Below are 18,784 nucleotides of genomic sequence, written 5' to 3'. Positions count from 1 at the left end.
CTCACGCATCATTCCCAAGGCACAGCTGGATTCCTAAATGGCATCAAGAGGAGCTTGGGAGCTTCCCAAAGCCTTCCCAGCATCGCTGCTGCTGGCTGTGGGCATCCCAAAGATGGATGGATGGATGGATGGGTGGATGGATATTGGATGGATGGATGGATGGATGGACGGATGGATGGATGATGGATGGATGGATGGATGGATAGATGGATATTGGATGGATGGATGGATGGATGGATAGATGGATATTGGATGGATGGATGGATGGATAGATGGATATTGGATGGATGGATAGATGGATATTGGATGGATGGATGGATGGATGGATAGTGTATGGATGGATGGATAGATGGATAGATGGATATTGGATGGATGGATAGATGGATATTGGATGGATGGATAGATGGATATTGGATGGATGGATGGATGGATGGATAGTGTATGGATGGATGGATAGATGGATAGATGGATATTGGATGGATGGATAGATGGATATTGGATGGATGGATGGATGGATGGATGGATGGATGGATGGATGGATGGATAGATGGATAATGGATGGATGGTGTATAGATGGATATTGGATAGATGGATATTGGATATTGGATGGATGGATAGACGGATATTGGATGGATATTGGATGGATGGATGGATGGATGGATGGATGGATGGATGGATGGATATGGGATTGAAGCACGGAGTACTGGGATGTGGAGCCACCCTGAGCCACCCTCAAGCTGATTTCTCCATCCAGAAAAGCTCCAAAACACCGATCCAAAGGAACAAACCACGTTCCAAGCCTCTCCCCAGAAGCCATGGCAAGGCCTGAGCTGCTGTTTTGTCTCCCACAGGTGGATCCGGGGGGAACACTTCAGGTACAAGTTCAGCCAGCCCGGGGGGAAGCACGCCCGCGATGGGAAGTGGTGGATCCGGAAAAGGATCGGCCCCTACTTCCCCCCTGTCAACCTGCAGGGCCTCAGGAAGTTCTTTGAGGACAGGAATTGGCCTTATCCCGTGCAGGACTGAGGGAAAAGGATGGCCAGGACAAGAGGGACCAACTGGGAGGATGGAGAATGGGCAGCTCCCTTCCAAACACCTCCTGCCTCTCTGGTTTTTATCCATATCCTTGTTCACGGCTCGTTTCCAGAAGATTCTTCCAGAAGATTCCCTGCCAATTTGCCCACTTGCTCTGTGAGCTGCTTTTTCTCACTTCAGTGGCTGATTTCTTTTTCCAGGCTGCTCCATTCAGGAATTCCTCTGGAACTGGGAAAAAGGCAAGCAAATAACCAAGACTGGTTTTGGGGGAGGTATTGGTGTTGCCAGAAGCAGCTGAATGTGGGTTTGAAACAAAACTGGGAAAACAAACCAGGAGGGATCTCTGGGGTTGTGTGGGCTGTGCATGCAGGCACAGGAATGCCCTTTTCCGTGTTTTCTTGCACCTTTTTGACCACATATACCAAATGGGCACCACTGGGAACGTGTTCCTGGAAAGGAATTAAAGCAAACAATCCTTGAATAACCAGCAGGAGCTTCACTGGGTTTTTGTTTTTCCTGGAAGTGCTAAAAAGGGGAAAAAAGAAGGAGCCCCAGCCTCTACCAGGGACAAGGCAGCTCCCATGGGAATGGGGTGGCAGGTGAGGGATGAGCTGAGTCCTGGGACTGATTTGTGTTTTGGGGAGAATCCAAAATCTGGTGTTGTGTCCAAATGTCCCCATCCTGAGGATCCAGGGCTGGGAGAGGAGAATTCCCCTCCCCTTCTCCCCTGGCTTCCAGGGTGTCCTTGCTCAGGGCTCCTCCTGGTTTCAGTGGATTTTCCTTCCAAGCTGCTCCTTCTGCAGCGGGTGCAGCCCCGGATGGGTGATGGGTGGCAGGAGATGGGTGACAGGAGATGGGTGACAGGAGATGGGTGACAGGAGATGGGTGGCAGGAGATGGGTGACAGGAGATGGGTGACAGGAGATGGGTGACAGGAGATGGGTGACAGGAGATGGGTGACAGGAGATGGGTGACAGGTGACACCCCCCGGGCACCCCCATGGTCTGGGCACCCAACAGCACTGCCTCCCCTTCCCCAGTTTAATGAATTTCTTTTGCTTTCCAACCTCTGGGTCAGGGATAATGGATCCCAGACCAGCATTCCCATTCCTGTTTGCTGCTTGTTAAGCTTTTTTTCCCTTTTTTCTTCTTTTCAATGCAAGCTCCCCTCCCTGCTCCAGAGCAGTGCCTGGAAGATAAAATCCATCCAAAGGGGCAGGAGGGGATTCCATTGGAAATGTTTCCCTGGGACAAGAATTTTAAAAAGAAAAGGAACAATTATTCTGAGGTGGGAGGAAATCAGAACCACATTCAGTTATCTGCTGACTGGGAAGGGTTTTGTGGAGAGGATTTTTGTCCTGGAGTTCAGCACTGGAAGGAAGATGCTGCAGCAGCACCAGGGGAGGAAAGCTCCATCTGGGAGCTGCTCCTGCCTGCTCTGATGTCCCTGAGGTCCCACCACCCTCTGCAGAGGTTCTGGAGGGCAGGGTTTGGCCTGGGCCCCCTGGGCTGATGCCCTTCTCAGCTCATCCCAATCCCGAGCCTGATCTCATCCCACTCCCTCCTCCTGCTTCTCTGCCAGGTCCAAGGAAATTCCAGAGCTGAGACAGCCAGGACATGGCCACGTGGTCCCCCCATGTCCATCCTGAGCAGCTCCAGCTCCACCATGGCTGGAGACACCTCGGGGCCATTCCTGGATCAGAAATCATAAATTTTAATTTTTTGATTGTCTTTTCCCTACATGGAAGTTACTGACCTCGGGATACCCCAGGTATTTACACTTGGGATAACTGAGGTAGAAGTGACTTTTTCCCCTTTTTCCCAAGATTCCAGCCTTTGGAAGCACGAGGTCCCCTCACAAGCCCAGCTGGGTTTGCATCTCTGCCCATTGGCCACTGGCTGTGCTGAGGTGGACCCAGCTCATCCCAGCTGATTTCCCCCCCAAAAAAGAAGGAATTCTCCCAGGTTTGTTTGGTTTTTTGTTTTTTTTTTTAATCCCACATCTAGGTGTGTTCCTGGGGAGAGCAGAAAGTGAGTGTGAATGGACAGAGGGGTTTTTGCTCATCCCTTGGATGTAGGGGATGAGGAAATGATTTGTGCATGGATGATCCCATGGGAAAGGGATGGGGCTGTGGGAGGCTGGATGGGGCCACCCAGACATTCCAGAGGGGCTGGAAAGGACCTGAAATCTCATCCCATCCCACCCCTGCCATGGCAGGGACACTTTCCACTGTCCCAGGCTGCTCCAAGCCCCAGTGGCCACCCAGGTTCCATTTTCAAACATTCCTCCAAAAACACGGATTTGGTTCGTGTTTGGGGAATGTGGAGGGGTCAGTGGTGAGGAGCTGCTGGAGATGAGTTTGTGTCCACGCAGGAATGCCCAGGAATTATCCCCACCAACCCAGAGAATTCCTTATTCCTGCATTTCCTGCATCTTTTATAAATCAGAGGCATTGATTTTAAAGCAGCCAAACTCCAGGCTGGGAATTCCCATAGGAAATACCTGCAGCCATATCCATTCCCTGCTCCCAGCTGCTTGGAAAAGCTGGCTTTGCTTTAACACATATGAAAGGGAAAAGCTGCTTTTTTTTTTGCTTTTTTTTCCCCTTCCTGGTAGATTGAGTTTGGCCAAACAATTCCGTGTGAACTGCTGGGCAGGAGGCACAAACCTGTAGGCAAAATTATGCAGCTGCTCCAAGTTTAGAGCAGCATGGGATGAATTTCAGGACCGTATATTAGTTTCCATTTAATCTGATTATTCCAGGCTGGAGTTCCTGGAGGGTCTTCAGGTTATTGTCAGTCAAAAGAATCTTTAAAAGCTTCCATTTGCACTCAGCTTTTCCCATTCCAAGTCTATTTTCATTATGGATCGATTTTGATTTTAATGAAAAAATGATTCTCCCAACTCCCTGCTTTCCCCCCCGCCTCTACTTGGGGTTAAAACTGAAGCCACAATGGGGTCTTGCCACTCAAAATCCCATTTTCCAGCTTTCCTCAGGGTCTTGCTTGGCTGAAGGCACTTGGGCAGACAACAAGGGGAGATAATTTGGGAAGGCACCTTCTGTGCTCTGCCTGGGGCCCAGCCCTTCCTCGCTGGGAGAACATTTCAGTGCCTCCAGTCCCGGGGGGTTTCCAGCTCCAGAGCCTGCAGGCAAATGCAGGATTCATTGGTGCTGACAGCCCCTTGCTGTGCTGTCACTGCAGGGCTCATTTCTGTCACCTCCCCTCAGCTGCAGCCTCGGGGGCTCCAGTGCCACTCCTGGAGCGGCAGCTTTGCGGCACCGGGGTGGCTTTGGCACCTCCCTGGGTCTCCATCGAGCTCTCCCCAGGGAAAGAAACAACAGAGGGGCATCCAGAACAAACCCCAAATGCTCATTCTGGGTTTGCAGGGATGAGGTGCCTGGCTGAGCCCTCCAGGTGCCACCCACAGGGGACACATTGGCCTGTGGGGACATCCATGTCCTGGCTCCTTGTCACAGCCCCACGTCCTCAGCTTGGTCACATTCTCCAGGCAGGCAGGTGAGGAGGACGAGGCTGAGCTCTGCAATTGTCCCTGTGTGAGGGACAAACTCCTGTCCCATTTCCCCACAGATTTTGCCCCATTTCTCCACAGATTTTGCCACATTTTTCTACTGATTTCTCCCCATTTTTCTACAGATTCTGCTCCATTCTTCCACAGATTTTTCCCCATTCATCCACAGATTTTCCCCATTCATCCACAGATTCTGCCCCATTTTTCCAGATTCTGCTCCATTCTTCCACAGATTTTTCCCCATTCTTCCACAGATTTTACCCCACTTTTCTACAGATTTTCCCCCATTTTTCCACATTTTTTGCCGTGCCCATGCCCACATTGCCCCATTCCCCAGCTCAGCCTGGATCCTGCTCCCTCTGCAGTAGCAGCTCTGGGTAGGATTGCACAGGGCTGAGCTTTCCCCGGGTGCTGGGACAATTCCACTGAAATCACAGCACCTGCAAGTGGTTACTTAGAATAATAAATAACTGATAGATTATCAAATAAAGCCCTGGCTTGGGATGAGGTCATCCCTGCCCCGTGTCCTGCGTCTCCCAGAGTTTGGGAGCTGCTTTCCTGCTGCTCCTGGGCTAAACCCCTCTTGTATCAGGCAATAAAAAACTTGTCAGGATTAAAGAATCAATTAGGAATTAGCCAAAGGGGCAAAGCCTAACCCAAACACGCTGATAAAATCCAGTAGGTGATTATGGGAAGGGCTTTGATTTCATTGGGCTTTGGAAAGGAATAATTGCTCCTTACAGAGCATGGAACAGCCCAGACTGGGTGTTTTTCCAGCTTTATAGAGGAGGAAATTCTGGTGTTCACTGACAAATGTGGGAACACGCCACGGTTTAGGTCTGAAGGGGGTCCTGGATTGGAGAAGCATCATTCCCTGGCTGGAAAAATGAGCTTGGGAGTCTTTTCAAGGCCAACCCTGCCTTGATCCCACCCTGCCCCTCCAGGCCAGGCCAGGCTGTCACAGCTGAGCTTTCCCTGTGTGTCCCTGGTGCCATCCTGGAGCCGTGGCCGGCTCCCTCCTGCCTTCCCTGAGGATTTCTGTGCCTTTGTGGCCATTTCCAACTGCTGCAGCTGTGCCTGGAGCTCCACCTGCCTGCTGGGAGCAGCTGGGGGTGCCTGGTACTCGCAGGCACATCCATCCATCCATCCATCCCTCCATCCATCCATCCATCTGCCATCATCCATCCCTCCATCCATCCATCCATCCATCCATCCATCCATCCATCCATCCATCCCTCCATCCATCCATCCGCCATCATCCATCCCTCCATCCATCCATCCATCCATCATCCATCCCTCCATCCATCCATCCATCATCCATCCATGTCCATCCATCCATCCATCCATCCATCCATCCATCCATCCATCCCCTGGGGCTGGGCAGGGACAGGGGGGATGGAGCACAGGAGGCACAGGCTGGAAATCCTCTGGGCACAGCAGGGTTGGGGCTGTATCTGCAGCATCTGAGGAGGAGGAGGAGGAAGGGCAGGATGAGCCCATGGGGCAGAGGGGTGGGAGCAGGGAATGATCCAGGTGGATCCAAGGGATGGGAGCAGGGAATGATCCAGGTGGATCCAAGGGATTGGAGCAGGGAATGATCCAGGTTTCAAAGGGATTGGAGCAGGGAATGGTCCAGGTTCAAAAGATGGGAGCAGGGAATGATCCAGGTGGATCCAAGGGATGGGAGCAGGGAATGGTCCAGGTTCAAAGGGTGGGAGCAGGGAATGGTCCAGGTTTCAAAGGGATTAGAGCAGGGAATGGCCCAGGTTCAAAGGGTGGGAGCAGCAGCAGGGGACAGGAGTGACCCTTCCCAAGGGCTGAGTGTTTCCATCAGCAGTGGGGTTTGCTGGGAGGTGGTGGAGGAACATTTCTTGGTGTCCTTATGGAGAGAGGCCTTTCCCAGGCAGGATTTGGATGATCCCTGTGGATCCAGCTGAGGGCTTTCCAAGATTCTGTAATTCTGGGACCTGTGGCAAATGGCAGGGGACACCTGCCTGTGCCAGTGGAGCCTTCTGGGTGTTTTTGGGGTGTCTGACTCTGCCCTGGTTACCTGAGGTGCTGCCCAGGGCTCTGCCCCACCTTCCCCTGTCCCCCCCGGTGTCACCACGGGCACTGCAGAGCACAGAGCAGGAACTCGGTGCTGCCTGAGGTTCCCCAGCTCGGCCACCCCACCCTGTCCCACCTGCCCAGGCCACCCAGCAGTGACACCCAGCAGGGGCTCACCTTGCCCCTGCTCTCCTGGCCCCCACAGCAGGGTGGGAACCAGGCAGGAGGAGCAGCAGGCGCCACCCCAACACCTGCAGGTGTCACAGGTGCCACTGCCCGCTCAAGGAGGTGACAGCCAGGGGGGGACAGGGACGCTGCACATCCCGAGGGCTCCATGGGGTGCCCCGTTTTTCCTGTTTACTGCTGCTTCTGGGAAGGGAACAATAAATAATCCCCGGGCCGCGGGCTGGCGCGGGGCCGAGCTGAACCGGCCAAGTGTCGGGGCAAAAGGCCAGGAGGGAGCACAGCGGCACAATCGCGACATTAACACCTTGCTCGGCGCTGGGGAGCCTCGAGTGGCAGAAGATTGCCCCGCTCGGGTCTCTGGGCATGGCTGCCACATTCCGCTCCCTGCACCTGTGTCCTCAGCCATCCCCATTCATCCCGAGGAGCCGGGGCTGCGCAGCTGCGGCAGCATTATTCCCCTGGCCCTATTTGCATATCAATGAGCCCCTGATTAATATTTAAAGAGCCAGCTGTCCGAGCCACCTAGGGAAGAAAAAAAGCTCTGTGCGGTTTTTATTGATTTCTCTTTTTTTTTTTTTTTTTTTTTTCGGGGATAACACTCACTGCCCTTTATGGAGCGCGCTTCATTTTTTACCCCCTCTATTCTTTTGGTTGAAATTAAGGAGGAGAGAGGGGGGGGGAAAAAGTCAGGGAAAAAATATGAAGGAGTTATCAGTGAAGGAGTTGTGCTGCTCTCAATGCTCCTCAGTCCCTTTGTGCAGGGGCGCAGCTGCAGGAGCAGGTTTGGAGGGGCAGGAGCGCCCATGGGAACTGGGGATGGGAGCACGGGGAAACTGGGATGGGATGGGATAATGGGATGGGATGGATTTCCATCCTCGCAGCTCCCGGCACGCCTGCTGCTCCCGGGGGATGCTGCTGCTGCTGCCCCGGGGGAAGCGCGACACAAAATCCTGGCTCGAGGGTGCTGATCGATGGAAATGCCATCCAAAAAAAAAGCAGGAATTGGTATTTTCCTTGCCTCCCCAGCGCTGTTCGTGGCCCGGAGGTTTTGTTTAAAGCTGTCGTTTTAACAGACCGTTCTCCTGCCCTTTTTTTTTTTTCCCTTTTTTTCTTTTTTTTTTTTTTCCCCTGGAGCATTTGTCAATAATCCCCCGACAGCGGCAGCTTTGTTATCCCAACTAATTGGAGTCAAGTAGGGCTGCGAGAAAAGATCCTTCCCGCGCGAGCCCTGGGAAAAATGCGAGAGGATTTTAATTTTCAATAAAATATGCAGATAAGGAGAAGTGACCGGTGGGGAAGGGGGCCGGGAATGCTCAGATAATGGCGCTGCTCAGACAGCACCGGGGCCCTAATGAGCGGCTCTGCGGGATGGGGGGCGCGGGGCTGCCCCTACACCTGCACTTTTTAGGGTTTAAGGGGTATTTCGGGGGGGTGTGGAGGTGAGGGAGTTGTTTATCCGAGCTGCAGCTGGGGGCGGTTATTTCAGGTCACGCTCCGTTGTTTTTATCCACAAACGTGGGAAATGTGGGCACCCCTTTGGGGATGCTGAGGCTCTCCTGAGAGCAGCGATGGACCCGGAGCCTCTCGGGCGGTGCCACTGTCGCTGTCCCAGCCCGGTGCTGGCAGCGGGATGCGCATTTGGGCCGGGATGCTCCGCATGCTCTGCCTGTCCCTGTGCCCGGCTGCTGGCAGCCAGCGGCTCCCTAATGCTGAAATCAAAAACCCTGCCCTGGGGGCACCTCAGGGGCATGGGCACGGCGGGGGTGGGAGCAAAATCCTCTCGAAAGCGCTCCGGGGAAAGGGGGGATTCACCTGGGAATGGTGGGTACACCTGGGGAAAGGGGGGATTCACCTGGGAATGGTGGGGTACACCTGGGGAAAGGGGGGATTCACCTGGGAATGGGGGGGTACACCTGGGGAAAGGGGGGATTCACCTGGGAATGGGGGGGTACACCTGGGGAAAGGGGGGATTCACCTGGGAATGGGGGGGTACACCTGGGGAAAGGGGGGATACACCTGGGACAGAGTTATGGGATCTGGACAGAGCTATGGCACCGAGACAGGGTTATGGGATCAGGGCAAGGTTATGGGATTTGGACAGTGCTATGGCACCAGGACAGGGTTATGGGGACCAGGACAGAGCTATAGGGACCAGGGCAGGGTTATGGGGAAGGAGGAATTCACCTGGGGAAAGGGGGGATACACCTGGGACAGAGTTATGGGGATCAGGACAAGGTTATGGGGATCAGGACAAGGTTATGGGGACCAGGGCAGGGTTATGGGGACCAGGGCAGGGTTATGGGGACCAGGGCAGGGTTATGGGGATCAGGACAAGGTTATGGGGACCTTGACAGGGTTATGGGATCTGGACAGAGCTATGGGGACCAGGGCAGGGTTATGGGGACCAGGACAGGGTTATGGGGACCAGGACAGGGTTATGGGGATCAGGACAAGGTTATGGGGACCAGGACAGGGTTATGGGATCTGGACAGAGCTATGGGGACCAGGGCAGGGTTATGGGGAAGGAGGAATTCACCTGGGGCTCACTGTTGTGCACGGACACGGCCCCAGGGCCCTGCCAGCAGCCTCTGGAGGCTCTGCCCTGGGCTGGCACCTTCCAGCAGCGCAGGGACACGGCGGGAGCGGCGCTTCCCAGCCCTGGCATGGAGCAAATTCCTGCGGGAATCCCCTCCGGGCAGGAGGCGACAGCAGCCCCGCAGCAGGAAAGGTTTCATCGCATCACTTTGGAGAACCCGCCTGGGAACAGCGTCCTGTGGTGTCTCTGCCCTCACAGCACCCAGGAGGGGCCTTTGGGGCAAACCCGGCCCCAGGAGGGGCTTTTGGGGCAAACCCGGCCCCAGGAGGGGTTTTTTGGGCAAACCCGGTCCCAGGAGGGGCTTTTTGGGCAAACCCGGCCCCAGGAGAGGCTTTTTGGGCAAACCCAGCTAAATCCGGCAAAGCCAGCACCCCCAAGACGGAGCCTTGGGGACCCTGTGTCCCCCAGGAGCCCGCGGGGAGGGCACAGCTGAGCTGTCACCTGCTGGAGCTCAGAGCCACAGCTGCGCCCCGAGGCTTTGAAGGGCGGATTAGGGAGAGGAGAGGAGATCCCTGCACGCACTTGTGCTCCACCTGCCAGTGCCTGCCCCTCCTCTTCCTCCTCCTCTTCCTCCTCCTCCTCCTCGTGCCTCTCCCGGCCCCGCTGCCCTCGGCCGAGGTGGGGACGATGTCCCGGTGATGGCCCCGAGCAGCTCCAGCCCTTGGCACACCGGGTCAGCCCTGCTGGGCTGCAGCCTCTTTATCCCAGCCAGGTAAAACCGTAGGGGAAGAAACAGGTAAAGCCATGGGGAGGGGGGAAAAGGGGAAAAATCATGGGGAAAAGGGGAAAAATCATAGGGAAAAGGGAAAAAACCCAACAGTCTTTGATTTGTGCTCATGGACGCAGCCTGGTGCCCAAATGTGGGGATTTTTCCCCTCTCCATCTTCTCCCATCCTGTTCCCCACTTCCAGAGGGACCCTCCCAGGAGAGGAGCAGATGGGTGCTGGTGTCCCCTCTGGGGGCTCCTCTGCTGGGACCCCATTTGGGGTGTGCTGGGACCCCAGTTTGGGCAAGGGAGGCCCCAGTTTGGGCAAGGGAGTGCCCAGTTTGGGCAAGGGAGGCCCCAGTTTGGGCAAGGGAGGCCCCAGTTTGAGCAGGGTGGCCCCAGTTTGGGCAAGGGAAGCCCCAGTTTGGGCAGGGGAGGCCCCAGTTTGGGCAGGGGAGGCCCCAGTTTGGGCAGGGGAGGCCCCAGTTTGGGCAAGGGAGGCCCCAGTTTGAGCAGGGTGGCCCCAGTTTGGGATGGAGCTGCCCTGGGGCAGAGGGTGGCTCGTGCTGGGTGCCTGTGACACACAGGGGTGGCCCCGTTGCCATCCCAGCTATCCCAGCTGGTTTTGGGGTGCTGCTCCCCATTCCCAGGATGGATGGGGACATTGCAGGGCCATTCCCTGCTCTGAAGGCTGCTGGAGTTGCCCAAAGGTTGGGCTTGAACCTTTCCCAACCCTTTTCCAATGGTTTTTTAATGATTCCCTGGTTGGTGGGGACATCCCCTGAGCAGCACCCCCAGCTCTGCTCCCACCCTGTGTTCCCCAAATCCCAAATCCCATGGGCTGATCCCGAGGTTCTCCAGCTGTCCCCAGGCTGTCCCCAGGCTGTCCCCAGGCTGTCCCCAGCCCCTGGGCTGGCAGGAGCAGCAGCAGGGCTCAGCCCCAGGGAGGGAAGGATTTGCCCTCTGCCTTTGAAGGCGATGCTGTGGCTCCCTGGGGTTACTGTGATGAAATCAAAGCTCCCTCCCTCCCTGGCCTTTTTCACTCAGCCACTTTCCCTCTCTGCCCTTTTGGGGCCGTTCAAGAGGCAGGCTGGAACATTAAGGTGATTTACAGCACCCCTGCACTGGAAGGGCACAGACTCTGGGATTTTTTTTTTTCCCCCTTTTCCTCAGGTGAAAGAAACCCTGGAAGGTGAACTCCCAAGACATTACAGCAACCACCCCGTCAATCCCTGATTTACAGGCTCAGATTTATGGCTCCAGAATTATTATTCCACTCACAGATCTTTTTTTTCTTTTTTTTTTAATTTTTTTTTCCTCTCTCCCTGGGCTGTTTTAGTGCTTGTGAAAGGTGAGGGCTTTGACAGCTCCTGGAAACAAAAGCCTTTAATATCCCCCCGAGTGGGGCTCTCCCAGGGAAGAGCAGAGAGGCCACGAGGGCTTTTCCTCCCTCCCTGCTGCACATTGGCTCTCCCCAGGCCGGGCTTGACCAAACAGAGCACAGAGTTAAGCCAGGCCCAATGAGCAAAGTCCATTCCTGGTGCCTGTGCAGTGCCCTGGGATCGGCCCTGGTGGCTGGGGCAGTGCTGGGGGTGGAAGTTGAGGGTGCTCATCACCCCCAGGGTGTTTCCAGACTCTTCCCAAATTTTCTGGGACATCTCCAGCCTCTCTAGGAGAACACAGGAGACTCAGGCCTGCCCTGAGGTTATTTTCAATCCTCTCCACTTCCACCCTGCAGTTCCACCAACTTTTGGGGGTCTAAACTAATCTGGCAACAGCCTTTAAAACACAGCACACATGAAATACCAGGGAGTAAAAAATATCCTCCTTAAAGCACACGTGGCTTAGAGAGGCAGGGATTAAACCTTGCTGGAGCTTGGGAAATAATGGCAGAGCCCTGCTGCACTTCATTAAAGGACATTTCTGACCCAGCCTGGCTGATTCAGGAACGATTTAGGCCAGCAAAACCCGAGTGGGAAGGGACAGGAAACTGTAGGATTTGTTGCATTTTCTATTTCAGCTTTTTTTTTCAGGTCACTGTGCCAGCAGCTGTCTGGCCAAGCCCTGAGCCCTGCAGGGTTTGTGTGTGCATCCCAAAACATCCCTGGGCTGGAGCTGGGCTGGGTGCTGAGGGTCCCCAGCAGCTGCTCTGCTCCTCCAGCTGTCCCAGGGCAAGCTCAGGTTGGGTATTTGGGGAATTGCTTGGTGCAAAGGCACAAATCCTGGCACAGGGCAGGGATCCCCATCCCTGGAGGGGTTTAAATCCCTGTGGATGTGGCACTTGGGGACATGGGGCAGTGGTGGCCTCACAGGGAATGGTTGGACTCAGCGATGCCAGAGCTCTTCTCCAGCCTGGATTATTCCATGATTTTGTAACTCCTGATTCTCAAACTTTGCTCAGCTTGAAAACCCTGCTCAGGGCTGGTTCCTCCTCCACCCCACCCAATGTCCATGGTGGTGGCACAGCCCAAACAGCTCCAAAGCATGGGAGGGTTCCCTGCTGCTCCTGGGCTCTGCACCCATCCCTGGAAGCAGCCCCTGGGCTGAGGGGTGCTCGGGATCCTGCAAATCCTGGTGCTGCCCTGGGGTGTCACACCTGGGGTCTGGACAGGGTTATGGGGTCTGGACAGGGTTATGGGGTCTGGATAGAGCTCTGGGATCGGGACAGGGTTATGGGATCGGGACAGGGTTATGGGGTCAGGACATGGTTATGGGATCTGGACAGGGTTATGGAATCCAGGACAGGGTTATGGGGATCAGGACAGGGTTATGGGGACCAGGGCAGGATTATGGGGACCAGGACAGGGTTATGGGGTCTGGACAGGGTTATGGGGACCAGGGCAGGGTTATGGGGACCAGGGCAGGGTTATGGGGACCAGGGCAGGGTTATGGGACCAGGACAGGGTTATGGGGATCAGGACAGGGTTATGGGGATCCAGGACAGGGTTATGGGATCCAGGACAGGGTTATGGGGACCAGGACAGGGTTATGGAGACCACAACAGAGCAATGGGACCAGGACAGGGTTATAGGATCAGGACAGGGTTATAGGATCAGGACAGGGTTATAGGATCAGGACAGGGTTATAGGATCAGGACAGAGTTATGGCATCAAGACAGAGTTTTGGGTTCCAGCAGGCCTGGGGTGCTGCTCCTGATGTCAGAGCAGAGCAGGAGAGGTCCCAGGGGGCAGCTCCAGCGTTCCCTCCACGTGTGTCACGCTTCCCTGGATAACCAAGGCGCTGGGACAAACAAAACACAGCCCCCCCCCCCCCCCCCTTTCCCTCCCTCCCATCCCTGGGAGCAGCCCCAGCCTGGCAGCCAGGCCAGGCCCTGCATGAGTGAATCACTGAACCAGCTGGGGATGGAGCAATTGGGGTCAGATCTGCCCCCTGGCCCCGTGCCACGGCCTCATCTCCTGTCCCACTGTCCCCCTCAGCTCGGGGCTTGCCCTGAGCCTGTTCTCAGTGCAGGGTGAGGGTTGTTGGGGCTGCAGGCAGTACCTGCTCAGGAATCAGCACTGCTGGGCTTGAGTGCTGTTGATCATGAGGTCATTTTTTATTCCTGGCTAATTTTTCTTGCAGCTGAGCACAAAGGACAGAAAATGGAATTAGCAAAGAGCTCTGCTGAGCTATTAATGTTCCCCGTGGGGGCAGGGGGAGCTCAGGCACTCAACAAGTGCATAAATGGGGCCATAAAGACGTGCCCAGGGTGCTGCAGGGGTGCAGCTCTGGGGGCTGCCCACCCCCAGTGCAGGAACGGGCTGGGAGCAGCTCCAGCTCCCCAGGCCCAGGGGATTTTCCTCCAGGATTACATCAGTAGCATGAGGATGCTGAGTGAACTGTCTGGGAATCTTGAAGGCGAGGGGATTTTCTTTTTTTTTTTTTTTTTTTTTTATCCTCCTCCTTGTGATTATGTAGAAGATAAAATATGTTCTCAGGCTGCCTGCGAGCAGGGATGTGCTGTAAGGAAGGGATGTCCTGGTTTTCCAGGGAATGGGAGCTCAGTGTGGGGCTGGGCTGGGGTCATTCCCTGTCCACTCATTGGTGCTGCCAAATGGGGTCAAACATGCCCTGCTTGGGTTCCCTGAGTCCCTGTGCCCTGCTCCAGGGATGTGTCAGTGCTCTGAGCCCTCGGGGATTTTCCATGAGGATGCTCTGAAGAGCAGGAAGCTCCCCCAGAGCAGCTTTATCCGTGTTGTCCCTTCCTGCTGGGCTCCTGCTCTGCTCTTCAGGGAGCTGAGGGATGCAGCTCTGCAGGGTAACAAATCCTGGTGCTTCCAGGCCTTCCTGACAGGGGATTGCACCCCAAAAGAGATGTGGGGTGGGGATACAGCTGGGAGGCTTCCCCAGGCTGTGGGGAGCTCAGTCCAGGGGCTGAGGGAGGGAGCTGGATCCTGTGGGGATGGATGAGGGGTGCTCAGCAGTGCAGCTGCTTAAAACTTCTCCCCTAAATGTAGTCTGGTTCAATATTTTACCAAAAAAAAAAAAAAAAAAAAAAAAAGAAATTTTAATATGGGGGAAAAGCAGAATTATAATCCGTGGGGGTCTCCAGTAAATCTTTGTGATCCCACATCCTCCCCCAGCACAGAGGAGGCTGGAGGGGCTCCAAAACTCCAGTTTGAACCAAAAGAAGCTAAAAAAGAAACAAACAGAACCACCAGAAAAAGCCAGAGTTGGCCGAGGTTTCTGTCACCCCTTCCCCCTCCTTTTTGATCGTCTCTGTCTCGTACGAGGCTGCTGAGGGCAGATAAGGGAGGATCTCACCCAGCTTTTCAAAGTGGTGGGGAGGAAGAAAGCAGCCTTTGTGAGGGGCTTTCTGAAGGTCTCTGTTCTGGGAAGGTTGGAAATAGCACAAAAACATCCTTTCTCACTGCATTGTGGCGCTTCCAGCTCCCAGCTCCACCACCACCCAGATGTTTGGAGGCTGATGCTGAGCAGGAAAATAAGAGGCAGGGCAAGAAATGCTGGGTGGAACTGGCCCAGGGAAACCTGCACTGGTTTGTGTCTTTATTTTTGAAAGAGGGAAAGGGTTGGAGAAGGGGATTCAGAGATTGGGAATAAATATCTTCATTAAGTCCATTTATTATCATTTCCTTATCAGCTTGTGCTTTGAGGCAATATTCTGCATGTTCAGCCTGGAGTGTATCAAGGATTTGGTGCTATCCATTTCTTTCTGCTTTTTGACCTAATTTTCCCTTTTTTCACTGCATTGCTCCCAATTTTTCCTAATGTTTGGGTGATTATTGGTGCGAGTTCATCGCTCTGCTTTTAAAATTGTCTTTGTTCAGGAGGAGGGATGGACAGACGGACGGATGGATGGATGGAGTGACTCTGTTCCTACCTAATTGATTGGACAAGGGAAGTTAAGCGTGAAACTCTTCCTTATTGTCCGTATCCTCTCCCTAATTACCCCGTCTCACCAAGAGCATCCCCGAACGTGCAGGCCCCGCTCCGTCCCTCAGCCAGAGCTCCCCCAAACCCCGCGATGGGCAGAGGGCTCCGGGCAGGGCCTTTGCCAGCAGCCAGAGCCCCGCAGCTGCGGCAGGAGCTGCCCCCTCCAGCTGCAGGGATGCGCGGCCAGATGTGGAGGCACCGCTGGCCCCGCGTGCCGACAGCTGTGCCGGGCACAGAGGTGGGGTCACGGCAGCGGCTGCCCCCAGCCCAACCCCGCCGCTGCCAGAGCGCGGCCGGGCCCGGCCAAATCCTGGGATTTGGGGCTGGCAGCTGGATCGGCCCTGCCCGGCTCAGCCCGGCTGCTGCGGCGCGGGTTTTGCGGGGCCCGAGCGCGGGTTTTGCAGAGCCTGAGGAGCGCGGGTTTTGCGGGGCCTGAGGAGCGCGGGTTTTGCAGAGCCCGAGCGCGGGTTTTGCAGATCCTTAGTGCGGGTTTTGCAGAGCCCGAGCGCGGGTTTTGCAGATCCTTAGTGCGGGTTTTGCGGGGCCCGAGCGCGGGTTTTGCGGGGCCCGAGCGCGGGTTTTGCAGAGCCTCAGCATGGGTTTTGCAGATCCTTAGCGCGGGTTTTGCGGGGCCCGGGCGCGGGTTTTGCAGAGCCCGAGCGCGGGTTTTGCAGATCCCGAGCGCGGGTTTTGCGGGGCCTGAGCGCGGGTTTTTCGGGGCGTCACACCTCGCAGGACAGAGGGGACATTCCCGTCCTGCGCCCTGCTGGGCTGGTCCGAGCAGGGACCGGAGCGGGGCGAAAGCAGAGCCCGGAGCCCCCGGAGCCGCAGCCCCGGGGCTGAGCCGCTCTGCGCTCCCCGGAGCAGCTCCAGGAGCAGCAGCCGGACCCGGGGATGCCCTGGGGATGTCCCCGAGCACCTGCGCGAGGTGACCCGCGCGGTGACATCGCCGGGCTGGGCTGGGGCCGGGGTTCCAGGGGTCCCCTCCTGTCCGGCTGCTCCGCAGCGGGGGCAGCGCCGGCGGCTCGGCCGTGGCCGAGGGGACACCGCCACTCCGGGGCTTTGGGGACGCTCCGTGCTGCAGGACCCCGGCCATCACACTGTCCCCAAGCCCCCGCAGTGCCACCCGCAGAGCCCCTGTCCCCAACCCCAGCCCCGCTGCCGCCCTCCCTCGCCCTGCTCGTGCCTAATTCTCCTCTCCTCTCCCCGCGCAGCTCCCCGGAGCTTGACCATTAACAAATGGACTTGGCCGGAGGCCTGGGCGACCATTTGGATGCTGAGGCTGCCGCGGGCGCTGCTGCCAGGCGGGCCGGGCACCGCGGGCCAGCATCCCTGCTCCATATCCCTGCCCACATCAGTGCCCACATCCCTGCTCCATATCCCTGCCCAGCATCCCTGCCCCACATCCCTGCTCCATATCCCTGCCCCGCATCCCTGCTCCATATCCCTGCCCCACATCCCTGCTCCACATCCCTGCCCCACATCCCTGCCTGGCATCCCCGCATCCCTGCCCAGCATCCCTGCCCCACATCCCTGCCCCACATCCCTGCCCCACATCCCTGCCCCACATCCCTGCTCCACATCCCTGCTCCATATCCCTGCTCCACATCCCTGCCCACATCCCTGCTCCATATCCCTGCTCCATATCCCTGCTCCATATCCCTTCCTGGCATCCCCACATCCCTGCTCCATATCCCTGCCTGGCATCCCCACATCCCTGCCCCATATCCCTGCCCGGCATCCCTGCCCCACATCCCTGCCCCACATCCCTGCCCCACATCCCCGCCTCTCATCCCTGCCCCATATCCCTGCCCGGCATCCCTGCCCCACATCCTGCCTGACATCCCCACATCCCTGCCCCACATCCCTGCCCTGCATCCCTGCCCCGCATCCCCACATCCTGCCTGGCATCCCCACATCCCCACATCCCTGCCCCACATCCCCGCATCCCTGCCCCACATCCCTGCCTGGCATCCTTGCATCCCTGCCTGGCATCCCCGCATCCCTGCCCCACATCCCTGCCCCACATCCCGAGCCTGCCAAGGCGCCGCGGTGCCCGTGCCAGCTCCGGCAGAAAGGGCCGAGGCAGCCGCACACAAAGAGGCGTTTATAGCCCGGCCGGGCACCTGACACGGGGAGGAGGGAGGGCTGAGACGTGCTTAGCCCCGCTAATCCCCAGTTTGAGTTTAATTTTTTATTTATTTTTTTTTTAATCAAAAGCACAGCAACAGCTGGGGCTGAGGCTTTCCAGGAGATGAACTCATGAACAACTGTTCAAAATAACTTTATTCGTGCTGCTATTAGATCAGGCCACTGGGGAGCCACCAATTATTTGTGATTACTCCAGGCAGATAAGGCTGGGGCAGAGCCGAGCGCCGCCAGGGACCGAGGGCACCTCGGGCTTTGGGCACCTTGGCCGGGCAGGGCCAGCAGCCAGGGGAGCCCCAGCAGCCAGGGGAGCCCCCAGGGGGAAGCAGAGCAGGTTTGGGCACCGTGGACGTGCAGGAGGAACTCCTGCTCCAGGCAGGGATGTCCGCAGGAGATCTGAGACATTTCTGCCCCAAAACCAATTAACAGCCGTTGTGCAGCTAATTAGCCCGTCCACTTTTGGGCTGCCCATCTTGTTCACAAGCCCCAGGGCTGGCACAGCATCGGGAGAGGTTTGGGTCAGGGAAGATGAGAGGTTTGACCAGGACCAATCCCTTCCTGGCAATTCCCGGGCTCCTGGAGCAGCATTCCAGGTCCTGTGCCCCCATGGTCCAGGCAGGGCAGTTCCCAATCCTTTCTCCCATCCCACAGATCAGCCTCAAACCCCTCAGGCCAGCTCTGGACCTTTCTCCTTCCCAGCATGGCATCCACGGAGAGCTGGGTGTGAGCTCTGCTGCCCAGCAGGAAAAGCTCCAAGGGAGCCCAAGGAGGAGCTGAGCTGGGGGAGCTGCCCTGGCCAGCAGACAGAGCCCATGAGCTCACAGCTCCTCTCCACTCCTGTGATTCAACAGTTCTGAGCCCTGGGGGATTTTTAAAAATAACCTGGATGAAGCAGGGAGCAGGCCTGCCTTGGCTGGGAGGTCGGGCTAACAGCACTTTTCCATGGGGCTGTTCCATGATTAACCGAGACAAGAAAAGAAAAGAGAGGAGGAAATTGATAAACACAACGGGAATTCCAGCCAGGATTTGCCTCAGTCAGGTTATTAGAATCCTGACATCATGTCTTGAAAAGAAGACTGGAAATAAATCTCTGCGAGATAAGATCAGCCTGGGGGAGTGGAGGCGCACCAGGGTGACCCAGCC

At 56.4% G+C, this 18,784-nt stretch overlaps 1 protein-coding gene across 4 annotated transcripts in view; it reads left to right on the top strand.

Moving 5' to 3' along the window:
- Nucleotides 1–1,522, top strand: part of LMF1 (lipase maturation factor 1) — a 139,978-nt gene extending 138,456 nt beyond the window's left edge. For all 4 annotated transcript variants that reach the window (XM_071444891.1, XM_071444892.1, XM_071444893.1 and 1 more), the window contains one exon: nt 852–1,522. In XM_071444891.1, coding sequence (XP_071300992.1) covers nt 852–1,026 — 175 coding nt within the window. In that variant the 3' untranslated portion in view covers nt 1,027–1,522. The remainder of the gene's footprint in view (nt 1–851) is intronic.
- The last annotated feature ends 17,262 nt before the right edge of the window (nt 1,523–18,784 follow it).

The sequence above is a fragment of the Agelaius tricolor genome, unplaced genomic scaffold, assembly GCF_023055355.1.
Source record: "Agelaius tricolor isolate 1412-34295 unplaced genomic scaffold, bAgeTri1.0.p SCAF_19, whole genome shotgun sequence".
Classification (NCBI taxonomy): domain Eukaryota; kingdom Metazoa; phylum Chordata; class Aves; order Passeriformes; family Icteridae; genus Agelaius; species Agelaius tricolor.
Note: the sequence above shows the minus strand (reverse complement) of the source record. Positions and strands in the feature narration are given on the sequence as shown.